Source organism: Ostrinia nubilalis, chromosome 5 (assembly GCF_963855985.1).
Source record: "Ostrinia nubilalis chromosome 5, ilOstNubi1.1, whole genome shotgun sequence".
Classification (NCBI taxonomy): domain Eukaryota; kingdom Metazoa; phylum Arthropoda; class Insecta; order Lepidoptera; family Crambidae; genus Ostrinia; species Ostrinia nubilalis.
In genome coordinates, this window is record NC_087092.1 from 9,639,599 (window position 1) to 9,664,923 (window position 25,325).

General features: G+C 36.9%; 1 protein-coding gene across 3 annotated transcripts in view; it reads right to left on the reverse strand.

Moving 5' to 3' along the window:
• Nucleotides 1-11,362: 11,362 nt before the first annotated feature.
• The window catches only part of LOC135071875 (telomerase-binding protein EST1A), a 29,790-nt gene continuing 15,827 nt past the window's right edge, over nucleotides 11,363-25,325 (reverse strand). For all 3 annotated transcript variants that reach the window (XM_063965723.1, XM_063965724.1, XM_063965721.1), the window contains exons 18-24: nucleotides 24,149-24,311; nucleotides 21,414-21,531; nucleotides 18,613-18,792; nucleotides 16,613-16,766; nucleotides 16,068-16,304; nucleotides 15,064-15,233; nucleotides 11,363-12,789 (exon numbers count right to left, since the gene is read on the reverse strand). In XM_063965723.1, the coding sequence (XP_063821793.1) occupies nucleotides 12,739-12,789; nucleotides 15,064-15,233; nucleotides 16,068-16,304; nucleotides 16,613-16,766; nucleotides 18,613-18,792; nucleotides 21,414-21,531; nucleotides 24,149-24,311 (1,073 nt within the window). In that variant the 3' untranslated portion in view covers nucleotides 11,363-12,738. The remainder of the gene's footprint in view (nucleotides 12,790-15,063; nucleotides 15,234-16,067; nucleotides 16,305-16,612; nucleotides 16,767-18,612; nucleotides 18,793-21,413; nucleotides 21,532-24,148; nucleotides 24,312-25,325) is intronic.

Below are 25,325 nucleotides of genomic sequence, written 5' to 3' on the forward strand. Positions count from 1 at the left end.
AGAATTAGAGAAGCTCGAAAGCTTTCCTCGGCTTCCTGCGTGCCTGGCTGGGTGCGCATAACAGCCTTAGATATTTACGATATACTTTATAGTTGTGTAAAGTACGTTTATAATAATTATATAATTTAATCTCAGTTGGTAGGTTGTTTAATAAATTACCTTCGCGGAGCGTTGTATCTTTGACAGTCGTTTTATTGCAATATGTGTGAACCTTTTGACGATCAGGTTGTACGTGTGTTACCTACTTGCATGATGCAGATGAAGACCTGTCTGTCACGATGCCATAGGTTTTAAAATTTATCAAAACCAAACTAGTTAAATTGTATATTTATCAAGTTAACCTGTAAGATACGATGTTAATCTGAATTAAAAACTACATCACGTAAAATAATAATTTTATACAAAAATATGACTTGATAATGTCGCACTGTATAATTAATATAACTATGCAATGAGGAAATAAATGAAACGTTGAATTGGCTATAAAATCAATAATATTAAAATTAATCGTGAATTAACTGCAAAATCAGGGAATTAATTGCTGCTGCACGTTTTGTTTTTATGGCTTGTTTCTAAACAACGAATGCAGTTGCTAAAAAAAACGTAGACAGACGTATTGAACTACACAAAATTTGAGGCTTAAAGTCTGGTAGTGGAAGGTAACCCTAAAAGCACGAGCCATACTCGTGCGGCGCGATTCTTTGTTTCACCTATAAATAACTATTAATAGACGCCGCCCGCGAAAAGCAATCTCGCTGGATGGCAGCTAAGGACCCTCGACTTACTTTATAACGAAGCTCATTAATGCGCAGTACTTAGGAAAAACGCATCCCGCGCCAGCAGGGAACTATAAAACAGGAACGCATAGAAAGCTCGCCTGTGTACGCCCTAAACTAAATTATGAGTGCATCAAGCAATTCCAGAATGTATAGAGCAAAAATCATGGTGGCATGAGAACAGAGTAGACCTACCCAAGATATATTTTTTTATCAAAATATGCGACGCCCAAAATCTAGGCATAAAAGGATTTGTCACACTGGATGCTATCAGCGGTCAGGTTAAATCAAAGTGAACGCAGCCCGCATCATGTACGTATGATTACTTTGACCTGACTGCAGACCACATCCAGTGTGACAAAGTCCTTAAACAAAGTAAATGACCTTACTACGCCATATACATACCGTAGCATTAATGTTGCACTAGTCGTCAATTTCACGTCAAAATTTTCACGTCGTAGTTTATTTATATCTACTTACGCTCTGAAACAGAGATGTAGTAAACTTGCTTATGGTTTATTTGGCAATGAACCTACTGTTCCTACTGGATCATAAGCAGGGGTACCTTGCACGCTCGCCACAGCAACATTGTATAATTACTACTTAATTGTATAATCGATTGTAATAACAGAGTAGACAATTCATTTAGCGTTGCTGAATAGCTTCTTACTCTGCATCGACAGTCGACGACTGTTATTAGCAACAATAAACGCCGGTAGCGTAATCGCTGATATCAATAAAGCCGAGTAAATACATGAATTGTATCTTCAGCAGTACATAATTGAACGTGCTTATTGGCTCGTTAAGCTTCTTAATATTATACCTATGGTTACGGGCGTACGGCGTCTTTATCGTTATAACATAATTAAAACTCTGTCGTTTACTTTTCTGGTCTTTTATTTTTTTCTTAAAAATGAATCGTTAATAATAAGTTAAAACGTTATCACGTCATGAAGTGAAGTGAAGATAGGTACTCTACCTAGTACTGAAATGGAAAATTACCTACTATAATATAATTATTACATTAGTACATTTACAGGACAGAATTGCGATAGAAGACATAAACGTTGAAGAATACATTTTGCCTTGACTTAATCAAGAGTATTATGCTATATCTATAAATAGGAACACAGTCATCTGATGAGTTTTTGTTGATAAAAATTAATACTTTACAACGAATGGACTGAAAGAACGCGTAGTAACCACGCGACGCGTAACGAGCGGCTGCGCAAGCGTTGATGTCTAATACAAAGCGCGTCGCGCGTGCGCGTCATTCAGACACATGTATGAATGAATTTTAACTGTCACAAAAACAATCTTCAATGGGCTCCGCTAATATTATGTTTGACTAACATTTGACAGTGTTGAGAAACTCTATCAAAATAAACGTAAACACAGATCGAGTACGTTTTTGTAGCCGTTAAAATATACACAATACAGTTTTTATACGTAACGGATGTTTTTCCCGCTTCGAAAAAAGGCTATAAGTGAGTTTTTTATTGCCCTCTGTTTGTTTATAATATAATTCAAGATGAATATGAAACAATATTAATAAAACTGTATTTTAATGATATGTGGTTATAATTTGAAATATAAACTTTTATGGTGTAATTCATACGTTCATCTTTAGTAGATATCACTAGTCTTCAGTTCCATGATTGAATTGAATTTTAATTACAGTTGCATACAAGAGTAATATTCAATTTGCTACTATTATAGGCCACCTTTCACTTCTCATCAGATTCAACGTTTAGTACCGACTTGGGCTACATAAAGCATGCAAGTAAATATATTTTTCTATGTATTAAGTACATAGAATGTTAATGTTACCAATGTTAATTTGACCCGCCTTCGTAAGTGCAGGTTCGCAATTGACTCGTAATTAGACTGGCATATAATTTTACTGCAATTAGACTTCCGGGTTAATCTTTATCGATTTTTCGATCTCATCTCAATTCGCCATAGAAAGTACTGTTATTGGAGTTTAAACACCGTCCATTAATAATTTGAATGAAGGCCGAATTAAATAATATACAGGTTTGTTCATTAAAGTTGGCACAGATCGATCGAACGAGTATACATATAAGACACATTGTATAAATGCGAGCTTTCGTTATTTCATTCATAATGAACACCGTTAAGTGTCTTCTATCCAAAGCATATCCTGCGACGATATAATTTCACAATTTATTGCAAAATGGGTATGATTTCCAGAACACAATAAATTAATCTTCATAAACTGAAATATTCTGAGTAAATCTTAATTAAAATATCTTCCTATAACGTGTTACATTGTATTCTTCTGTATAAAAATATTTGCGTAATTTAAAATTCAAAGCATGTTATTTGCTTAATTTATGATGACTTTTATGAATGTGTAAAAAACCTAGGTTTGTGTAAAATAGCGCTTAAAGGGAAAAGCTGAACGTTACTGGTCGGTGGAGCATGCCGTCATTTGTTGGAGTCGTGTCCGCCGGGGCCTTCTCGTGCGCCGGCGCAGCAAAAACTACCAAAATACTTGGAGGATGAGCTAACCCGCCCGTCCTACCGCACGACTCATTGATTAACTATAAAAAAATCAATCATCATCTAAAATTAATATTTCCAACGAAATTACCAAAACTTTTAACCGCTTTGTCTTGGCGCGTAATGGTGCCTCCGCGGAACTAATAGCAGGTAGCAAAACTGCGCAGTTTGCGAACATCCTAGACGTGTTATTAGTACTTATCTGTCTAACTGTTTCCGTATAGCACGAGCCACGAACCCGTCGCACACTCGCCTGCACGTATGGATTATCTCGCGAATGCAAAACAAACGAACAAAATTGTTCGCCAACTTTCGTAGATTCGTGATTAACTTTACAAAAAGTATGCAAAGACTGTAGACGCTGGCCCTTAACAGGTTTTAATTACACAATATTTGCCTGCAGAAATAAACGCATGAGTTGAGTGTGTTACGTAACACAAAGGGGAGAAGGATTTATTCACTTGTAGAAATGAGATGATTTATCTAGAATAAAAATAATTATTTTAGTTTTTTTACTACTTACTTATTTATTACATTTTCGTTATTCTAGTTATATAACTGACTTAATAAGGTACCGGCGCGGTGGCCATCAATCACGTCCAATATTTCCCGTCAATTGGCAAGTTCTTCCAAGAACAACGTTCAATTCTAATCTAACTTCCGATCAAAAGCTCGGAACTCCTAATTTCTTTTATAATTTTCTTTTATAACCAACTGCCTCACGCTGTGAAGTTTGCAAAACAAATCAAAAGTTAATAAATCGCGATCTTAGCTATTCATTCATACATGTAACTACCTTGTTCTCAATCAATCAGCCTTTGAGCTGTTCAGTAAACCAGTCACACAGGCGTTGCTTGGAAGACATATTTCCAATTTATAATACCACGTTACTAGAAAAAATAAGAATTGCGTTATTATATACTTACTCATAAAACTATAAAAAATAAGCCGATGGTGATTCAGATATCAGCATACAGGCATCGGATTGAACACAAACCGGATGCTCTTCGTAATGCCGCTTGGTAATGTCAACGAGATGACGTATCCAGCTTAATCTGCGATAAAAACTGCTAGAGGCATGATGCGCGTGAATTTCAAGCGCTGTAGTAAAGTCTAACTCAGTTGTAAACTGCATCTAAAGAATTCTGGTCAAATCTTGACAATAACGTGATAAGCTAGCGACGCGGGGTGCCTCGATTTTCTATTGGGTCTGAAAACATTGCAAAACAGAAATAATATCTTTCATAGGTTAGTGTTGATCAATATATTTTACAGGAGTAATCTTTACAAAAAAAAAAGTTTCTTTACAAAAAAGATTATACTAAATATATTCCATTCAATAATACTTAATTAATACAATGCTAATTATGAATAAGTATTTGTTAAAGATAAACCAGAAAAATATCAAGTTACAAAAAAAATCCATCAAGTTAGTTTTATTAATTATACACTTCTTGTACTAAAGATAAAAAACTGATTAGTAGTAAACTGTTCACGTAATCGAGAAGAACATATCATGATTAACTTCAAACCCCAACATAAGAAAAAATACAGCTAGCTAACAGTATTTTGTCTGACAACAGTGATAATAAGCCTCAGGAAAATCACTGTGGGATATCGTGCTAAAGCTTGGATCGTCTCACGTTCGAGGTGTCAAAGGTTCATAATTGTTATGGTATTGTTCTGAATCTATTTGATTTATTCAGTGTACTGAGCGTACATGATGCTATAGTAACACAGCAATCTAGGACTTTGGCTTTCTCGCTTCTCAAACTTTTGTTCATAGAGCTAGTTACTCGTAAGTTCATTTCATTCTAAAACGGATTCTATTTTAGAAGCGGAATGAATGAACACAATTTTAACGGTTCGCATTCATGATAGATACTGGGTGTATTTAAAGACATACTTTCCAGTTGAAAGTCCCACCATTTTATCGTGCAATCGTTTTTACATGCAACCTTCAATTAAACATTTACTAGATTTTCTTATTGCCATTTTCAATAAGTTGCGAACGGAATGAATATGATGAGCCAACTCAGACTCCCATTATAGCACATAGTGGCAAGGGCAAAATCAAACCTGTTTGTTCAACATTACCTGTATGTAATACCTACGTAATGGTTATATTAATCTTTACGTACATGAAATATTTAATCAATGTTTTCATACATGATGGCCAATATAAAATAGTAGGTAATAGTGCAGCTATTAATTTCATTACAACTAGTTAGGTAAATCCAAATCCAAATAATATTATTGCACGTCACATGGGTAGTTAAGTACCTAAGTATGTAAATCAATAAATAGTTCAGCATCATGTGTAAAGATTAATGAAATATTCACATTTAAATAATAATTATTCACCTTCAATTATTTTAATTGGAAAACTAACTATAAAATACCAGATATTTCATTAAAACACCTCTATATTAAAAAAAACAGCTTTGTCAACCTGCACAATTCTCTGCAGCTCAAACGGTAGATACGCCTCGTTATTGTCGCATTCATTATTCATATCGAAAATATATCTTGATTGATGAGCAGATATTCATAATAACCAATAGATATCGACTCAATTAAAGTCTAAAGACATTTTTTTCTTCTCCTACCTACGTATGTTGGCGTCGCTATTAAAATTTAAATCAAACAACTTTAGTCAAATGACTTAATAACAGAACTCGGACAATCCAGTTACAATGTCAATTGGTCATATAATGGATTAACAGCTTAACATGCCGTTATGTGCTGTAAAATTTACTTAATTAATGCACACGTAGTAGCTTATATTCGGCTGAATTTCATCAACGTTAATTAGCCAGTTTGCGTTCTAACTTTTCTTGGGCGGTTGACATTAAAATCATCGTAAATAGTTAATACTTAGGCCATCACAATGTTGTCTAGGGCAACGGACTCGAGCCAGCAGAGGACATAAGGTAGGAAAACCATAAATTCCTAGTGGTTAGAGTAGAAGAAGCCTCTTAAGGTTTAGTAGACCAGTGGCTGAGACCGGCTGAGTAGATACTCTCAATAACGTATTTTGTCTACTACTTGATAAAAATTCAAAATAAAATAACGAGGAAAGCTCTAAAATGATTCATAAACATTGCTACTTGCATTGCTAACTGTCTGAACACACGGCAGACTAAAAAAGGTGAACTATTTACAAATGAAGTCTGCACAGGCGGAGTATTTATGAGTCGTATGAATTCTAAAAAATGAAGCTCTCGAGCTTAACTCGAAGAATGTCTGCAGCACATTAAAAACTTCGGCCGGGTCAGGTTTAAACACGAATATCTTGCTAATAGACTTGCTAATTTTACGCAGACTTAAAACCATCGATGAATATTGAGGCATGAAGTGTGTTACCTACTTCGTTTATTGGATAATAAAATGGCAGTTTAAGCGAATTTAATAACTAAATAACGTATAACAATCGACGATCGATTAAGCATAATTATCACAACCCACGCGTATAGTTCACACATCCGATTCTGGGGCAAAGACCTCTTCCATAATGCACCATTACATAATGGCATTTTAGGCCTTGGACTTCATGGATCCAGTCTCAGCTCGGATCATGCGGATCATTCACACGAAATTATGCTTAAACAACGATCGCGCGTTTCCTCCATGAAAGCCTTACAATATTTAACAATAAAACTATTAAATACTTATTAAAAATGTTTAAGCAGATAAAATTACTGTTAATAAAGTTTAGCTAATAGTGGTAATCATTTAATTAGTGAGTGAAAACATCCAAAAGCAAGTTCCTAAAGTAGGAATTCCATTAGGCAAGCTATTATTTAGCAGGATGAGAGCTCTTGGCCTACGAGAATAAGTGGAAATTATTTGAAAGCATCGCTCTACCTAATGAAGAAACAACAAAATGGCAGACATATCCCATTCTTAGCGTACCATCGTTCATCGTTATTACCTCTTCAGTGCTACGGGAAGGTTAATTAATAATGAATGTTTTGGGCCGAAATATGAGACTTGTAGGAGCCCTATTATATGTACATATTTATTAACTTATCTATTACCTATCTACTTTCTGACATGTTCCGTTGAGTTTAGCTATATTTACTTACTTATTACTTGAGCGTGGTCTACACTTATTCATTACAATCAAAAGTGTGGTGATCTCATCAGCATATTATACTAATTTAAGGAGATAACTAATTGCATACACTACATTTAACTTTTTTGTTTCTTTGGAAACGTTTTTAATAGGTAGGTACACAGAAAATACTTAACTGTTAAGAATGCTTAAATGCAAAACTAAATATCCAATTAATTATCCTCGGTTGATATAAAGCTAATTATTAATAACAATAATATTGACATTTACGTAGTGAGTCGTAACTTTACACGCGAGTAAACAGCGTACTATGCACGTTATTATTACTCCGATGGTCATGTGAAGAAGTCACTGCATAATATTCCGCCATTCATAAAAGGCAGTAGGTATTTCATTATGGTTCTGAAAAATTACGCAATTATAAAAGAATTTTGCTCGTGCAATCTTGTAGGACTGGCCAATGCAGAGATGACATTATGAATAGTAATATAACGCCATTTGATTTATTAATTACCTAAATAATCAAATTTTATTATTAAATCAGTCATCGCTTTGTATTTGTCCCATTAAAGCTTATGTTAGAAATACAGGCAAATATTATTCTAATATCTGTTTTCAATAATTATAAACATAATAAAATATGTGACTAGACTCATCTTCTGACATGACCTCATTCAATGCGAAGTATAACATGGCAGGCACGTTTAAATTTTCCATAATAATGTGTTGTTCGTGACGCCATCCTAGATATAAAATGCATTACCTGAATTGCTATAAACTATTTCATGTTACCAACTATTAATGGGTCATTCCATAAAAATGTGTATATTTTCGACGTCATTTTGTCCTAAACTTTTTAAAGATTCTTTTGAATACTTTATTAGTGTAAATTATAGTTTATTTATTAATTATGTTACACATTAATATACTTAATGTAGTTGTTTTGTTATTATCACTAGATAAAAAACGTCATTCCCTAACTAGTAACTTAGTCCCTAGCGCCGTTTAAAGCTAGGGCCTGACGGTCTAGGGACTGACGATTTGGAGTAAAACTTAACACAAATGCAGATTAACTTTATATTATAAGATGCTTAATACGATGTGCCGAAAATAGCCGAAAAACCACACGTAAATACTATTAAATTATATACAATTTCCTATTGTAATCAATAAAGCTACTCAACTAGGGACTGACGAAGTGACTGAATCAACACATGTTTCTGCAACAACTGTCACGTTTGCACTAATTCAAAAACGGTTGCCGCAAAGCCAGTATGGTCTGAGGATAACTTCGTATCGTACTTTAAACTCAACTAAATGTCATTCACTCTAAATACATATTAAAGCGCAAAATTATAAAATCTGTGCGTGGTGAGGGAATGACGCTAAAAGCTGTGGACTCTTTTTCAACTAAAGAAAATCAAATTATTGTTTATTGAAACCGCTAAATATTAACAGAATTTGGTGTAATATACGTTTAAATAGATTATTCGTTAAGTAAAACAAAGGATCAAGTTGATGTTTCTATAAATATGGGTTTCAAAACACAAACTTTTGGAGTACGGACATGCCTAGGGAATGACGTTTTGGGTAATTTAAAAGGAATTTAAGATGAAAATAGTTTAAGAAAATATAAATGGGTGATAAATAAAACACATTGCGAGCTGTTATTTAACAATTTTGGAATAAAATATTAACAAATATTCCATGTGAAATGTGGCGCGGACTAAGAGTTGACATATTTTTGTGGAATGACCCTAATACATACAAAAATATGCTGTTCACAACTAAGTACTTACTACTATATGTATTTATTTATAACACGAGTAGGAATAACTCGGTTTTCTAAGATACTAAGTAAATTCGTTAGCCCGATTTGGGGTTGATTTCCCGGTAGGATGCTATTTTTTTTTAAACAAACATTTCAGTAATTTCGCAGTTTCGAATTTATTGTGTAAACGTGATAGTAATACATATTAAGTATATATTCTATGTAGGAAATACAATCATCGTCAATCAATTCATAATATTTTCCGATGTTCCTCTAACAGTGTAAGTTCCTCCGATGTAACTCCAATTTAAAATTTAATTATGCGAAGATTCAAGACTTGTAATATGCTCTATGAATGTTAAGTAATGCCCCTCTTAGGATGGTAAAGTGCAATAAAACTTAACACTGGTCATTATTGAGTAAATGCTGAGTATAGCGTAAATAGAATAAGCAAGCCGTTAACTATGACTGGAAACTTTATAAATGCCACTGCTATTTATGCTCGTTATTATTAACAATTTGTTAATTAATATCGCTTATTTTCTCACGACCTTATGCAATAATAATAACGAAGAGTAGACGTGCCTGCATTCTTAAATTGCATTTTTTCTTCAGCTGCCAACAACGCATTGCCTGGTATGCATCTTCTTACCCAAAGTTAACATGATAAATATTCATTATGGTTCATACCCATGATGTATTTTTCTTGTGACTTTCATCCAATATAAAATGTAGTTTCTTTTTGTTTTATATAAAACATGAAATAAAATAGAAAAGGCTATCTAGGAGGTAATATTTATGGCAAAAATTTGCATAACCCATATTTATATCAAACACAAAAAGAGCAATTTGTAAAAAGGCAAGTTACTGGAAAACGTACTATTACTAGGAACGAGCGTTTCATATAAAATATTGCAAGTAAATGTCAGTATCAATTACATTCTATTGCACAGATGGCAGCTTGAAAAACTGAGCAGACAGCATTCCAAAGACGCGGTAAGATAACAGGCGACTTTTATTCAAGTACCAATTACTTACACCTACCACAGTCGTAAAGGTCTAACACTGTACGATTACCTACTCTATCAAGTTGCCGATTTCCTTATTAGCCACCAATTGATTTATGTTTATAAGCTTTTCCCAGTCAGAATTGTGATAATGTTTCATTCATTGCAAGTTTATGGGGTAGTTCCATTTTCAAAGTCGGTTTTATGAAGGTGGAATCCGTTGGTAACCATACTCCATGCATTTTCACAATGGATGGCGATCCGTGTTCAGGCCACCTGAGCGGCCCTTCAGGCACAAGCCAAGCCAAGCAGTAGAACCTTATTGCTACGATCACGATGTTACTGATGACGCGCATGAAAATCAAAACGTGACGGAAACTGAAAAGAAAATTGTGAAGTTAAAAACATTTCTTGCATAGCAATCGTTAGTACCAAAATATAAACCGCCATCACGGAACCACTAGCGCCATCTGTCCAACATCTTTTAAATTTCAAATAGAAATATCGATGACCTTTCACATGCAGATTGCACCAAATTAACATTTATTCACTAGATTTATCAGTCATTTATTACTCGATCGTCTGTTGTAACTACTACAATGATGTTAAATAAATAAATAAATTAATTACCATTTTATCAAAATGTCTCATCCAATTGATAGATAAACACATAATCCAACGGGTTATAAGTTTAAATCAATCATTATAATTATTTAATAGTAAACAAATGGGAGTTGTCCAGTAAGCGTTTTCCTCTCAAAGGTAAATTGGTAAATAAGCTAACGCAGCGCCTAAAGCGAGATGCGCTACACGGCAAATAAGTATAACGGGACTTTTACAGCCTCCGAAGCGGTGCGCCCGGTCGCGCCTCGGAACTTTGCCAATTCCCATTGCCCAAGTCTTAACGTCGGAATTTCTCACTTGTGTGACCGTTAATAGATTTACCATTCATACGTGTATAATGCTTATTCAATATAGCAAAGCATCTGAAACAACCTTAGCCTCATTGCTTTGCGGATTACCCTCTCGCCCGTGGTGAATATCCTCAACTAACGATAATTCGATACACACTTTGTAATCAATACACGAACGATTTTAGTCAATGCAAAAAATTTGGCCTTCTATAAATTATTATGATTTATTTTTAATTAGGAGTAGAAATCATAACATGATTGTCATCATATTTCTAAATAAATAAAAACAGTTTCGAAGTAATTCAATGTTTATTAAAACGTCATGATTAAGACAAAAGTAACAGCATCAAATTCGTTCCAAAAATTAAAATAAAAACTCGTTATAATTATTAATAATTATAATAGGAGTCTATATTTATTATATTCTGTTTTATACAACACCCTTTTTTTCTACAATAACCTGTTTTAGAAATTTAAACACGATGATGTGTGAACACAAGTAGGTCGAATAACATGTAATTTTTATTTATATAACTCTGTACTTACTCAGCATTATAGTTTTATCTTGTTAGTTAATGTTTGTTGTACTAAAATTCAGAAATACTCTGGTCATGCTCGCGATACATGTAATTTTAAGCAATAACACACTGCTAATCGTAAAGTAATTATGTATACAAAACTAAAATTAGTTTCCAAAAGTAAAATTGGTTCTGCTGTTTGATATAACTACTTTTTAATCTTAACTATACAAACGCAAATCTGTGAAATGTATATTATTTCATTAAATGTATAACTTTTATATAAAAAAAATCACGTAGTGTAATTGTTATGATAAACTATAGTTTTTAATAGCACACGATGATCAACGAGATGTAGTTTCCCAATGCATGTATAAAAGATATTAGGTGAACGAAGTCTAAGTCATGCTAAAGTTGATGATTGAATATAATTAATTGAAGTATTCTTACACTAAACATTGCATTCAATAATTCACGCTAAATAAATTTAAGATGGGCGAATGGCACAAGACACATCGCTGCACACATGCAAATTCATTAATAACATTATTTGCTTTAAAATATTTGCGTCTAAAATTTATTAAAAATAACTTCATTAGATAATGATGATTTAATCTTATTAAAGTGCAGTCGATTTATTCTGTACGAGTAATAATAGTCGATTGACAATAATCTATAAGTGAAAAAGATTCTACGCAAGCTGTACTTGACGTTATAGATAGGTAATACAGTATATTTTATTACTATTACCTAACTACAAATTAATAAAAATATACTTAACTTGTAAAAAAAAGTTAATATAAAATAATAGCTCAGCAACTCTAAATTTACGATTTATCTAATACCTCGAAAATATATTGAAAAAAGTAAAGATAACAAAGTAAATGTAGCCTAGAAAGAGGAATCCTAAGGCTCTTAACAAAAGATTATTAACATTTAAACCGTCTATTGGTGTGTTCATTTTACTTAATCTATTCAATTCCTATTCTATTACAGAGCGCCGCACGGGGCGTCACAGCTAGCTACTGACTGTTGGCGGCGTGCTTGTAGATCTTATAATTATCACTTTCCACAAAATTAAGTCCCGCATTATCATTATCAATTAAGTTCATTATACAGTATGATCTAGTAAGTTATCGGCTTGCGCGTCAGTTATGTTCGCCATTTTTCTCATCGGTTGTCGGAGCCTGTGGGTTATTCTGTAACAATAGATAATACTTATTTTTACAATCGACGTTATCGAAAAAGGTTTTGAAGAAGTATGTTCCAGATTTGTAATAATCTAATGAGTACTTCGAAATCAAATGAAGCGATGGTATAACACCGTCCACTCAATAAACAATTTACCACTTTTGCCTTTAATCTGTCATTATATGACGTCACGGCTGCTACGGCCCGTTACGGAGTAATCCAGCGTAGGAGCGAAACAGTTTACACGTGCCATTCGCTACGTCACGCTTCGCGAATACGTAACATTGGTAATATGATCATTATAGTTTTCTCATTACGTGACGAATAACGTAAACAGACGTGTCATTTTGAACACAATACATTATTTATAGCCTCGCTAATATAAAACTTTGTAAATAACATACATTGAAATTGAAAGTAAATGAGTATTGGTTTGTATAGAGATAATAACAGTTATTAATTTAAAATGACAATAAAATCACAGCTTAGTAAATATTAAGGGAAGTTTTTCTCTCTATTTAATATTTCTAGCCGCAAAGGGAAAATAATTAATCGTTGATATAGTATTAATAATTCAGTTCATAAGTGCTCCTGCATAAAAAAAGAAAAGTATTCCAAATAGTTTCCGGTGCCATCAAGAGATGGCGCTGCCTGTAATAAAAATCACAGTAACGGATCACCAAAAAAATCCATCTTTAACTCTGAGCAGTGGAATTTGTCTTAATGTTTAGGTTGATTATAAATCGCCTCTGTGTCCAAGCTAAGTCACCCAATGATGCACACGACAGCTCAAAGTAAATACTGAGTCATGTAATTGCAATAAGTGTAAGGGCTCTTTAGTGCCATGCGGATTTGCTCAAACGGTATAAAAATACACATTTATGGTGCAGTCCTGTTGTCCCCCCAGCTTGGCCCCCCTGGGGGAGCCAACAGGATTTCGAAATCCTGTTGTCCCCCCTGATTAGGGGAGACAACAGGACTGGATTTTTAATCAAAGATTTGAGGAATGTTGGCCCCCCTGGCAAACATTATTTAAAAGCCATATATTTTTATAAAATTTAAGGACTGGAGTACCTGAATGAATGCCAAATTGCCAAACTGAATACCTAAACGTATGTCATTTTGATAACGAAAAAAATATAAGTTCTTGGTACCGGCCTACTATTTTTTGAATATTTCAAAATCTGCTTTACTTGCTTTTAACAGATCGTTATGAATTATCCCTATTAAATAATATTATAAATGCGAAAGTAACTTTACTTATCTGTCTGTTTGTTACGAATTCACGGCTAAACCATTGAACCGATTTTGATATTTGGTTAAGAGATAGTTTTGACTCCTGGGAAAGGGATGCGCTCTATATTTTTTTCTGTGACACAAAATTTTAAGCGGACAAAGCCGTGGGCAAAAGCTAAGTAAAAAAGCTTAATATGCTATTCTCATGTATAAAAAATATTATCTACTGTAAAGTTAATCAACTGTAATTAAAAATACGTTTAGTAGTTTTTACGTGAAAGAGTATCAAACATCCATACAAAGTTCCGCATTTATAGCATTAGTAGGTAGGATGCTAAAACTGCATTATTTTAAATTAATCATAATATTCAACAAATTACTTGCTCAGTGATTCAAGTAGCGGCCGCTCGCGACTTCGTACGCATGGAGTCCGTTTTACACCCTTAACATCCTTCGTATTATTTCCTATCCTTAAATAAATAAATTCTGTTCTTAGCGGATGTCTACACCCTATAAGGAACCTACCTGCCAAAAGGTGTTAATGCCGGCACCAACACCTATCAAAATAGTAATTATTATTTGACAAACGTTTAGGTACCTATTCAGTTTGGCAATTTGGCATTCAGTCAAGTAGTTAGGTACTTCTGTTTTTCATAAAATTATGCTATAAAATTAATTTGCTTTTAAATAATACTTGCCAGGGGGGACGACAGTCCTCAAAACATTTGAATAAAATTCCAGTCCTTGGGGGACAACAGGACTGCACCACATTTAGTAACATTGTTCTTTGCAAGTACAACGCATGCCATTCCCGCGTGCGTGATCAAATCCACATGGGACTAAATTTGGAATAAAATTATAGATTTTGATGTCGACTGTTCATTTGTTATTACTACTACTTACTTAGTACTTTCCCCCGGGACAAACTTGACCTTCAACGGTTTGGTTTTAATTGGCGGTCAAGCTGTAGATCCTGGCTACACAGGAGTTGCAGCGGTGGGAACGAGAGGTGGGAATGGTCCCGTGTTCAATTGTTATTAGCTTACCGGGGGTGTAGCGTGGGTGACGCCGGCCCACTGCACAAAGGATGGCAGGTCTCGCGCGGGCATGTCGGCCGCTAACGCCTTTACTCGCAAGTTGCGGTCGTCCGTCAGTAGCACCACCTCCCTCACGCGGCGCACGCACTTCGTCTCGCCGTTGTCTTCGTTCCGAGCGTCTGTAACGTAGGAGTTGGTTAAAGAAAGCTTCCTTGTTGTTCTCTTGTGTGGTCACCTAACCTGCTCTGGGGAAACGAACTCAACAATTATTCTTCATGCCAATGGCGAATCAAGGGATCACATGGAAGTTTAAGTGAGCAAATAACACCCGTGGGTTGATTGTCATTCGTCAAATGGTCCCACATAACTTGCAGCCCCCAGCACAGCAGGCATGCTTTTAACGCGTATTGCTCCCTTCAAACTCTGATGCGCTTTAGTCCACCACAGCACAGAACCAGTCACCAGTTAATAGCGTCAGCGGCGATATTCTCATGCTGACTGAGCGAAATAGCTAGTAGTAAGCGATCATTATTGGTAGCTGGTAGTTGATCTCCCTCGGCGGAAAACGCGCGTAATGTGAGCAGCGAGTCGCGCGTGGTTGCCAACCAGAGCAGCTCCTAAACCAAACATGCTACTCTTTTTTTCTTTAGACACTTACTGGCCTCAGCGGCGAGGTTCTTTATGCAGACTGAGCGCAGTGGCCAGCACGCGGTCATCATTGGTCGCTCGTGATTGGTCACGTTCAGCAGTGAAAGCCAGCAGCGAGCCTCTAGAGGTGGCCAGCCAGAGGAACTTCTAAATTAAACCTACTATTCATTTTTTCTTTAGATACTTACCGGCTTCAGCGGCAAAGTTTTCATGCAGACTGAGCGCAGTGGCCAGCACGCGATCATCATTTGTCGCTCGTGATTGGTCACGTTCAGCAGTGAAAGCCAGCAGCGAGCCTCTAGAGGTGGCCAGCCAGAGGTACTCCTAAACCAAACCTACTTTTCTTTTTTTCCTTAGACACTCACCGGCTTCAGCGGCGAGATTCTCGTGTAGACTGAGCGCAGTGGCCAGCACGCGATCGTCATTGGTCGCTCGTGGTTGATCGCGCTCGGCAGTAAACGCGCGCGAAGCCAGCAAGGAGCCTCGCGTGGTGGCCAACCGAACCGCAGCGGCCGAGGCGTCTTCGCGCACCCACGTCAGCGCCGCCAGTGCGTGTGCACCGACGCGGGAACACTTCTTCAGGCCTTCTAACTCCGTCATCACTGATAAGGGAGACTTTATATTAGTGTATGTAGCATTCAGTCGAGCTTATTTATAACCCAAACAGCTGCACTGCTATTAAGCTTAATTCGTACTAAAATGCAGCCTCCGGCCAGTCGATGTCCATTCACAAAGATGTCAGTCACGACGTAATGTCAAAGATACAAAATATAATAACGTTTTTTTTTTTCGTTTTGTTCAGTTCAATTTATTTACTGTAAAATAAACAAACGATATATAAGCCCTAGAAGAGTGACTCAAATCAATACACCCCAATTTTGCCAAAATACTGGGTACACCAAGAACTCACCCACTAAAGGTACCGCCAGGGTATAGGGCTGCGCGGGCGCGGCGGCCACGGCCTGCAGCAGCGGCAGGTGGTCGATGAAGCAGTTGGTGTCCGGCACCAGCCAGCGCGGCCGGATCTCCACCTCCACGCTCACCCAGCCGCCGCGGAGTATCTCCTAAGGACAAACAACCCATATAATCAATTATGGTCTAAAGCCCGGTCTGTGAGCACGTAGAATTTTGTCCAATGACCCCTAGCTACCCATCCTTATCGCTCGCGCGTAATTATATTGCTGTCGCGACTGTGCGACTGGCACCCGCAGTAATTGTGCGAGCGCGATAGCAACATAATTACGCGCGCGCGAGCGATAAGGTTGGGTAGCTTGGGGTCATCCAGACAAAATTCTACGTGCTCACAGACCAGACTATAGTTGTTGCAGTTCACGAAGGCGAGTGAGCTTTACATGTTCTGACATGGCTCACTACTGTTAGTTTTTCAAAAGTTTTGATAGACATTACACTTATTATGTGCATGTACACGTACACACACAAGTAAAGCTCACTCGCCTTTGTGAGTTGCAAGAACTATACCGACACTTGAATTATTCTCGTAAGAATAACAAGTCTGCAACTTAAAATAGATAACTTTTTTTTACGCCTAGTTAGCCTAGATATGGACTTCAAAACTAGTACAGGGACATTACTGCTCCATCGATTATGCACTAATGTATCTACTGACTCATGCCTTTGGTACACAGTCGACTTGACAATACAATTTGACAAGCCTCGCTGCAAGTCGAACCATCCTACTACATACACGCATAGCTTACAATACGTTCAATTTGTATGAAAATGTCACACCGTGTTCACATTGCATCGCGCTAGTTATATCACCTGTGTGGCAGAGGCATTAATGCAATTCTCACCCTTTCAACGTCAATACCATGCAATCTTAATGATAAGACAATTATAATTATTACAAGTTCCCATATTTATAATAATTATATTTTTTATACTACAGTAGTAAATAACTATGTTAGTGGATCCTCAAGTTTCTGTAATGGCTTTTTTAAATGAAAAGTAACAACCCGTTAATACATGTGAACCACTTTAAAGACCATTGAACCAAAACTCAGACATTAAAAATATAAGATATGGAAAGATATTCCAAAAATCTGCTAAGCAATTCAAACATTAAGGTGTAAGGAGCAAGCTCCGTATATTTAATAACTTTTTAATAGCTTTAAGTGCGATCCGTTTGTACAGTCTCGCAATCGGCGCGTGTGAAATGCAAACATGAATACCATTTGACGGTCCAACGCGCGCCTAATGCGAGCGATATTAATAACACCAAATTATCAGACGCTTCAATCAAATACGCTTATTATAACAAACGCTTTTGATTTATTAAATAATTGAAGCTTTTGAATCCAATGGGCACCGGCGCATGAAATGAAAACTTAACGTCTAAAAAAAGCAAAATAATTGTATGATTGAACCATTTAAATTAAACGCCGTGCATTGAAGAATTGATACCGACTGCCATAAGAAGCTTCTATATTTTTATTTTTATTTTCATTGATTGCGCGTAATTTGTCTGCAGTCTGAGAATTTTCTCAGACGTATAAATAACTTTAACTACTTTATTATTTGTTGGTAGGCATCATAAAATTATAGAAACAAAATATTAAAAACGAAACCAATGGATTAATTCTGCTTGAATTTGACGCGACTTTTGTTTTATATTTTTAAAGTTCTAAAATACACCTGTAATACCTAATTGGTTAAAGCTAGACTAGTCTCGACTCGAGTATTGACATAGACCGATTACGAATTCCTTTAACATAGACATAATACTATGGTTCACATTCTAATGATTGATGACATGCAAATATTTTAAAAGATATTTTGAGTTACGTTTCTGATAATATATTTAACCGTAATAACGGTATTCCTGGAGCTATGATATGAAAAAGGACCGCGGTGTCCTGTGTGTAAAAAAAATATTGTAAGCGTACAAACCTGCATTCGCTCTCTGCGGCGTTCGAAATTAGCTTTCCTAGACTCCAGCTGTTCCTTGCGGCGCAGGAGTTTCTTGGTCGCCTCGTCAGCGCCTTCAGGACTCGTCTCCACCCCTTCCACCAGGCTCGTCGGCCCACTTGCTGTGCCGCTCACACTTTCTTCATCTTCTGAATCTTCCGACTGGAATAATAACCAAGGTAAAAAATACGTTCCATACTTAAAATCTGATTTTCCTTGCGAGTAGATTGGTGGGAGACTTGGCTGTCAACAAATTGTTTACATCATTACAGATAAACTCGCAACACGACGCGTGTTTTCACTTTATATGCATGGCTGCCATTTGTCGATGTTGTATGCAGCGATGTTTGGTGATAAGAAAAACGCGGTGAGCGTCATGTTATGTGGTTAAAGCTAACTCAGCTGTGTAAAAAATATTCACATGTTCATAGTGACTGTTATAAATTAAATCATAAAATGTAAAGCAATTCCGTTTAACTTATTAAATCTCTGGTTGTTTCAAAGGTTGAAATAGGCAATAATAAATATCTCGCACGTGTATAAGTGTAATTCAGAAGTGTAAGAGGCTCGGGGTCAAGCTCGCTGCTCGCCACTGCGCAGCGACGGGTTAAATTCCTCTTAAATTACAAGACACGACCACGACAACGCTTTATCTAATGTTAAAGCTTATAAAACCGAATCTTATGTAATTACCGGACAGTTGCATAAATTTATTCTACGCCATAGCTAATTCTGTTGATTTTGCATTAAATTCAAAACGTTCATATCGCATTAAACCTTCCATTAAACCCGATGAGAGTCGAAGTAACTACGTTTTATGCCTTTATACTAGCAGCATAAATCTCGACGTAAAGTTCATCTTTACATACAATTAAACGATTCAGCTCGGTAGGAGACTTAAAACGTTAACGGCGGAAAATAATTTCAGTGCGAGCGAGGCACTCACGCCGTAATTAGTATATAAAATAGGAAGGAGAAATATGTGCCATAAAATCTTAGTGCGATAGTGCAACGATTTTCATGTGTTGTTAACAACCGATATAGCTTAGCATAAAGATGAGCTCCCATGATACCTTATTCATGCATAAACTCGTTATGTGGAAGAGGAAATCAGGCATTTAGGGAAATAGACAAACGAGTATTATTTGCCCTATTAGCCAGGTGCTGGTAATACTCGGCACACATGGGTGATAATGGGTATTCCGCATTTAATAAACAAAAAAATAAATAGTTCACTTCCTACATAGAAAATTATAGCAAGAAGGTTCATTGTAATGGTGCATGTATAGAATATATTATCTATTCAGATTGATGAGCCATAAACGCAATATTATTGACTATTGTAAAAAAATCGCCAACATTCCTGTGACCATAACATAGAAAATAAATTAAGCCTAGCATTATTCCTTATAAATACTTAAACATACGTTTATTTGCATATCAATTACTAGAAACTGCTAAAAGAGAGGCTTATCTGCAAACGATTCACGTAAGATTAAAATTAACATAGAAACGGTTCAAAAGCCAGGATTAACACATAGGATCTATTTTAATGCTAAAGTGATGAGAGTGAACCGCCGCAGGGCGCTGTACTAGTCTGACTAGTTTAAACACAAGTTGCACCTAGAACCGATTAGAGTGGTTAATTTTAGTTACAAATCATTTTTCTGCCTTTATTTATGAGTTACACAGTAAGCGTCGGTGACAACACGCTACTACACTTTCGTAGCATCACTCTAACAACATGATTATCGAGTACGTAAACTGTGTTCATTACATGAACTATTTATACGTAACCAGATTATTGTTGTCAAAGTAGTGAACTCGTGAGGTTATTTTAGTCATAATAATCATATTATATTTGAGTACCGGCCAATTATGAGTGTCAGATTACAATCAGGTTATGTTATTTACTAAGGACTTGGGGCTATGTACCTTTACAAAGTAACTTTATCGCGTGTTAATTAATAATGATGGTGAGCCAAGTCTGTTTAGTTAGCCTGAAATGTGGATAGTATAGTTATAAAAGAAAACATTAAGAACATGTCTTGATTTTTTAACGATTAAGAGATTGATAAAGGTGACTGAGTTTCTTCCGCCAATTCTTTTCAGCACCAGCCAAAATATTATCCCGAAATGACGGTATGATAAGTAATAGTACGTGTTCCGAAATGGGGTTAATTAATAGTAACAAAGAATTTGAATTTAAAATTATTAATTACAATATTTAAATAAACAAACTAAAAAGTTAATTGACTTGACACTGGCTATCCGTAAGCCAAGTCATAATGAAAAGAAAAAATAACAAATGAGTGCGAACTCATTTGGTCTTAACCTAGCTGTAGACTACCGACTTTCAGTTGGCCGATAGTTAGGTGGAGCTGCAATGTTAATCAGTGCGCGCATTACACCGATTTGGTATCATACAAATTCGAAACCGATGTAACTATCGGCCAACTAATAACGCCCGTTTTCCATGTAGGAATTGAATATTCAATCTTTGTCCAAATCCGGATTTCAACTGTCAAAATTAAATTTAATTCAGTTTTAGATTGAATATCCACAATTTTCGATGCGTTTACGCTTTAATATTGTTTAAATAGTCTTATAAACAATATGAAAATGTAAAAACATCGAAAAACGAACATATTTTGACTAAAAAACATATTGAAATTTGACAGTCAACTGCCGTTGACGGATTTGGATTAGGATTGAAAGAAATCCAGCATAAAAGTCTATAGTTTGCGGGATGTCATATCGGTAAAAAAGTGAGTGCATCATACCAAGTGCTGCAGCGGGGGGTGTAGCGGCTGCGCGCGCTGCACGGCGCTCACGTAGCGCGGCGCGGCGCCCGCGGGGTACTCCAGCCGCAGCACGGCCGGCTCCACGCCCACCAGGTACCTGCGCCCAAACCATACCATACAATCGCTGACCCATTGCACGTGATTTACACCGCTCCGATGTTGCCGATTGCCGATGGTGTTACGTCTTTGTTACGTGTACAGGGTGATTTATATCTATGAGAATGTGATACTTTTGTTGCAACAACCTTTCGTCAAAATTGACGCTCCACCAGCATTGAAAAACCAATTGTATTTTTACTTACAAAAATTTGACATTGAAAGTGTGGGTGGGGCACACTAATGCCCGTTTTCACCATCAATCTCTAATTTTTAAGTGACCCTTTTAGACAAAATTCCTGTTATGTGTTTCCTGGTTTGATGGTGAAAACGGGCGTTGATAACACACACTTTTTAAGTGTAGAATCCAAATGTGTATCATGTTACCTGATAAATTTGCGTTATGGTGGTAGATGTGCAAATACCACAGAAAACTTTTCTGCGTATTTCATATTTGCGTCATAGACGACGCTCATGATGATGCTAATGTCCTCTAGGTATAGTCGAGTTGTGATAAGTGCAAACATAAAAAAGACCACACCCACCTCACTCTTAATACCATTCTAAATATACATTTATTCATAAATAGCTTTATTCGCAAGAAAATTAATAGCTAGAGCTATCTTTTTGCAAAACAATATTCAAGTACACGCACAACCTTCCCATTATGAAAATAAATACATACAGATTACAGGTATTTAATAAGTTTTTATGAAACACAATTCATTATTAATGGGTTGGGAGGATGAGAAAATAATTAGATACGATCATTACTGGTCGGCATATCATCATTCAAGAATTTACTTTCGTTTAAATGGATAAACGTACAGGCTAAGTTAGCACATAATGCAGTCGGGCAGCAACAAAAGTACTTAGTAAGCTTAATTTATAGTATTCAACGAGTTAACTGACTGCAGCAGTATTTAATGGTGAGTACACACCGGGCAGACGTGTACAGCCTAATAAAGGTAGGATCAAATATTCATTGGCTCGCTGTGTGTGTACGCGGGGTAAGATTTGCAAGCGACAGTTATGTATCAGCGTGGACGCGCAACGGTCTCATGTCGCACGACTGAGTAACGTGCTGTGTTTAACCAACATGCTCTCCCTCTATGTGAATGTTACGCTCATTCACACATGTCTTAATAGATTTCTGTTAACTGGGTGGAACAACGGGACACGGCGCTCTGAAGACTATTATTATATTCTCACATACTATTACGGTTATTAGTCTATAAAGGTATTATTATATTTATTAAAATCAAATATAATTAATTAATACAAAATACTGTATCGTTGTGAAGCAGTGTTCGAGTCTTTTTGTCGCCAATTAAAAGTTTTAACGAGTGTGTAATACCTGGCATACCTACGGTGTCGAGACGAGAACACTCACGGTACATCTAGTAATACATCAATTTCAAACAAGAAATAAAGTTACCACTGCAGGTAGCGTTGCGTCATCCTCCGATCCCGACTCACTTAGTCACAAAGAACAGCAAACTGCTGGTTCTCAGCGAGTCATCATAAGGCATAATTAGACCAGCTGGCTATAAATCAGAAAAACAGGACTTGCTTGTCAATCGCGTGCACTATGCAGCGGGGCGCGACAAAGACAGCTATACTGGTAGCGACAGCTAGTTAAACATGGCGTCCTAAAATGCCTACGGTCTTCTTCCAGTGGTCCTAAAAGCCCTACGGATCGGAACCTGACTCACTCAGTGCTGAAGAACAGCAGCTTGTTGGTCCTTAGCGCGAGCTCGGGGCGTGGTGCGACAAAGACGGCTATACATCACGTCTTCTTCCATCCAGTGGTCCTAAAAGCCCTACGGATCTGAACCTGACTCACTCAGTGCCGAAGAACAGCAGCTTGTTGGTCCTTAGTGCGTGCTCGGCAGCGTAGTGCGACTAAAAGTGACATTATGTTCTATCACCAGCGAGGGGCTACACAATCTTGCGTCCTTCCTCACTGTTCCTAAAAGCCCTACGGATCTGAACCTGACTCACTCAGTGCCGAATAACAGTAACTTGCTGGTCCTTAGCGCGTGCTCGGCAGCGTGGTGTGACAAAAACTGACATGCTTCATCACCAGGGAGGGCCTGCTCAGTCTTGTGTCTTTCCTCAGTGTTCCTAAAAGCCCTACGGATCGGAACCTGACTCACTCAGTGCTGAAGAACAGCAGCTTGTTGGTCCTTAGTACGTGCTCGGCAGCGTAGTGCGACAAAAAGTGATCACCAGCGAGGGGCTACACAATCTTGCATCTTTCCTCAGTGTTCCTAAAAGGCCTACGGATCTGAACCTGACTCACTCAGTGCCGAAGAACAGCAGCTTGTTGGTCCTTAGTGCGTGCTCGGCAGCGTAGTGCGACTAAAAGTGACATTATGTTCTATCACCAGCGAGGGGCTACACAATCTTGCGTCCTTCCTCACTGTTCCTAAAAGCTCTACGGATCTGAACCTGACTCACTCAGTGCCGAAGAATAGTAACTTGCTGGTCCTTAGCGCGTGCTCGGCAGCGTGGTGTGACAAAAACTGACATGCTTCATCACCAGGGAGGGCCTGCCCAGTCTTGCGTCTTTCCTCAGTGTTCCTAAAAGCCCTACGGATCTGAACCTGACTCACTCAGTGCCGAAGAACAGCAGCTTGCTGGTCCTTAGCGCGTGCTCGGCGGCGTGGTGCGAGGCGTTCGGGTCGGCGCGCACCCACGCCGTCGCCGCCTCCATATACATCAGCGGCGTGAAACCGCCCAACGAAGCGTCTTCAGGTAGACGTACAGATACGTATCCTACACAAAGAGAATTAAAAAGCTTGTTAGATACAAACTAGCTAATAAATAAACATATTTTATGTAATAAAGCATAATCTTGGAAAAAGAGCTTTTATTAGGTAATGTCATGTTTTCGATTAAGGCTGCGCGAGAATCCAACTTCTTGGCGAAGTCGTGCACATAACGCACAGATTTTTTTTTGGTATGATTTACGAGAAGTAACTTCAGAATCATAATCGAGGATAACGCTAAACAACAATATGAAAATGTTAGTACTTTACTACATCGGTTCCCAGTAATGGACCCATGGAGGTGCAATGAATCAGACCCGATGTAAAATACCTATGCCAATGTCAGGAGTGGAATTCCTGATCATCGTTTGCAACGCAAATAATGAGTCAGGCTCATCGGATTCAGTTGAAAAACCACAATTTATCTGATGCAATCCTTATCTTTTTACTGCTAATATCTGTTATTTTTATTCTTCCAATCACCATTTTTCATTAAATGAAAATATTGCAACAGATATGAAATGTGATCATATTAATGAGTCGATTTAAAAAATATAATTCTCACATATAATAAAACATAAATTTTAACATTGCATACAAATGAATCAATCAACGATCGTGTGTAGTAAAGTCTATCATATGTATTATCATTGTGTAGATGTGAAATTAGATCCCCGCCAGGTTTGGATGGGCGTTAAGCAAAAAGCAGTGAGACGACTTTAAATGATGGGATATTTAGCGTCGGAATCAAACCGCGCGGCCTTCAAGGTCGCATAACGGGCGGGCGAGATCACTGCGAAACGTGATAATTTACGAATTCCATGGGCATCTGCTACAGTTACCTAATTATTTATTTATTAAGAGATAACGGTTTTTTCTAAGACAACACTACATCACAAAGCTTTTGGTACCGAAATGTTAGACGGCATAAATTGTATCGTGTTCTTTATTGGTGTACCTCTCAAATTAATTAATTAAACATTAGTATTCATAAATCGAGAGTGTTAATAATGATCGAGTC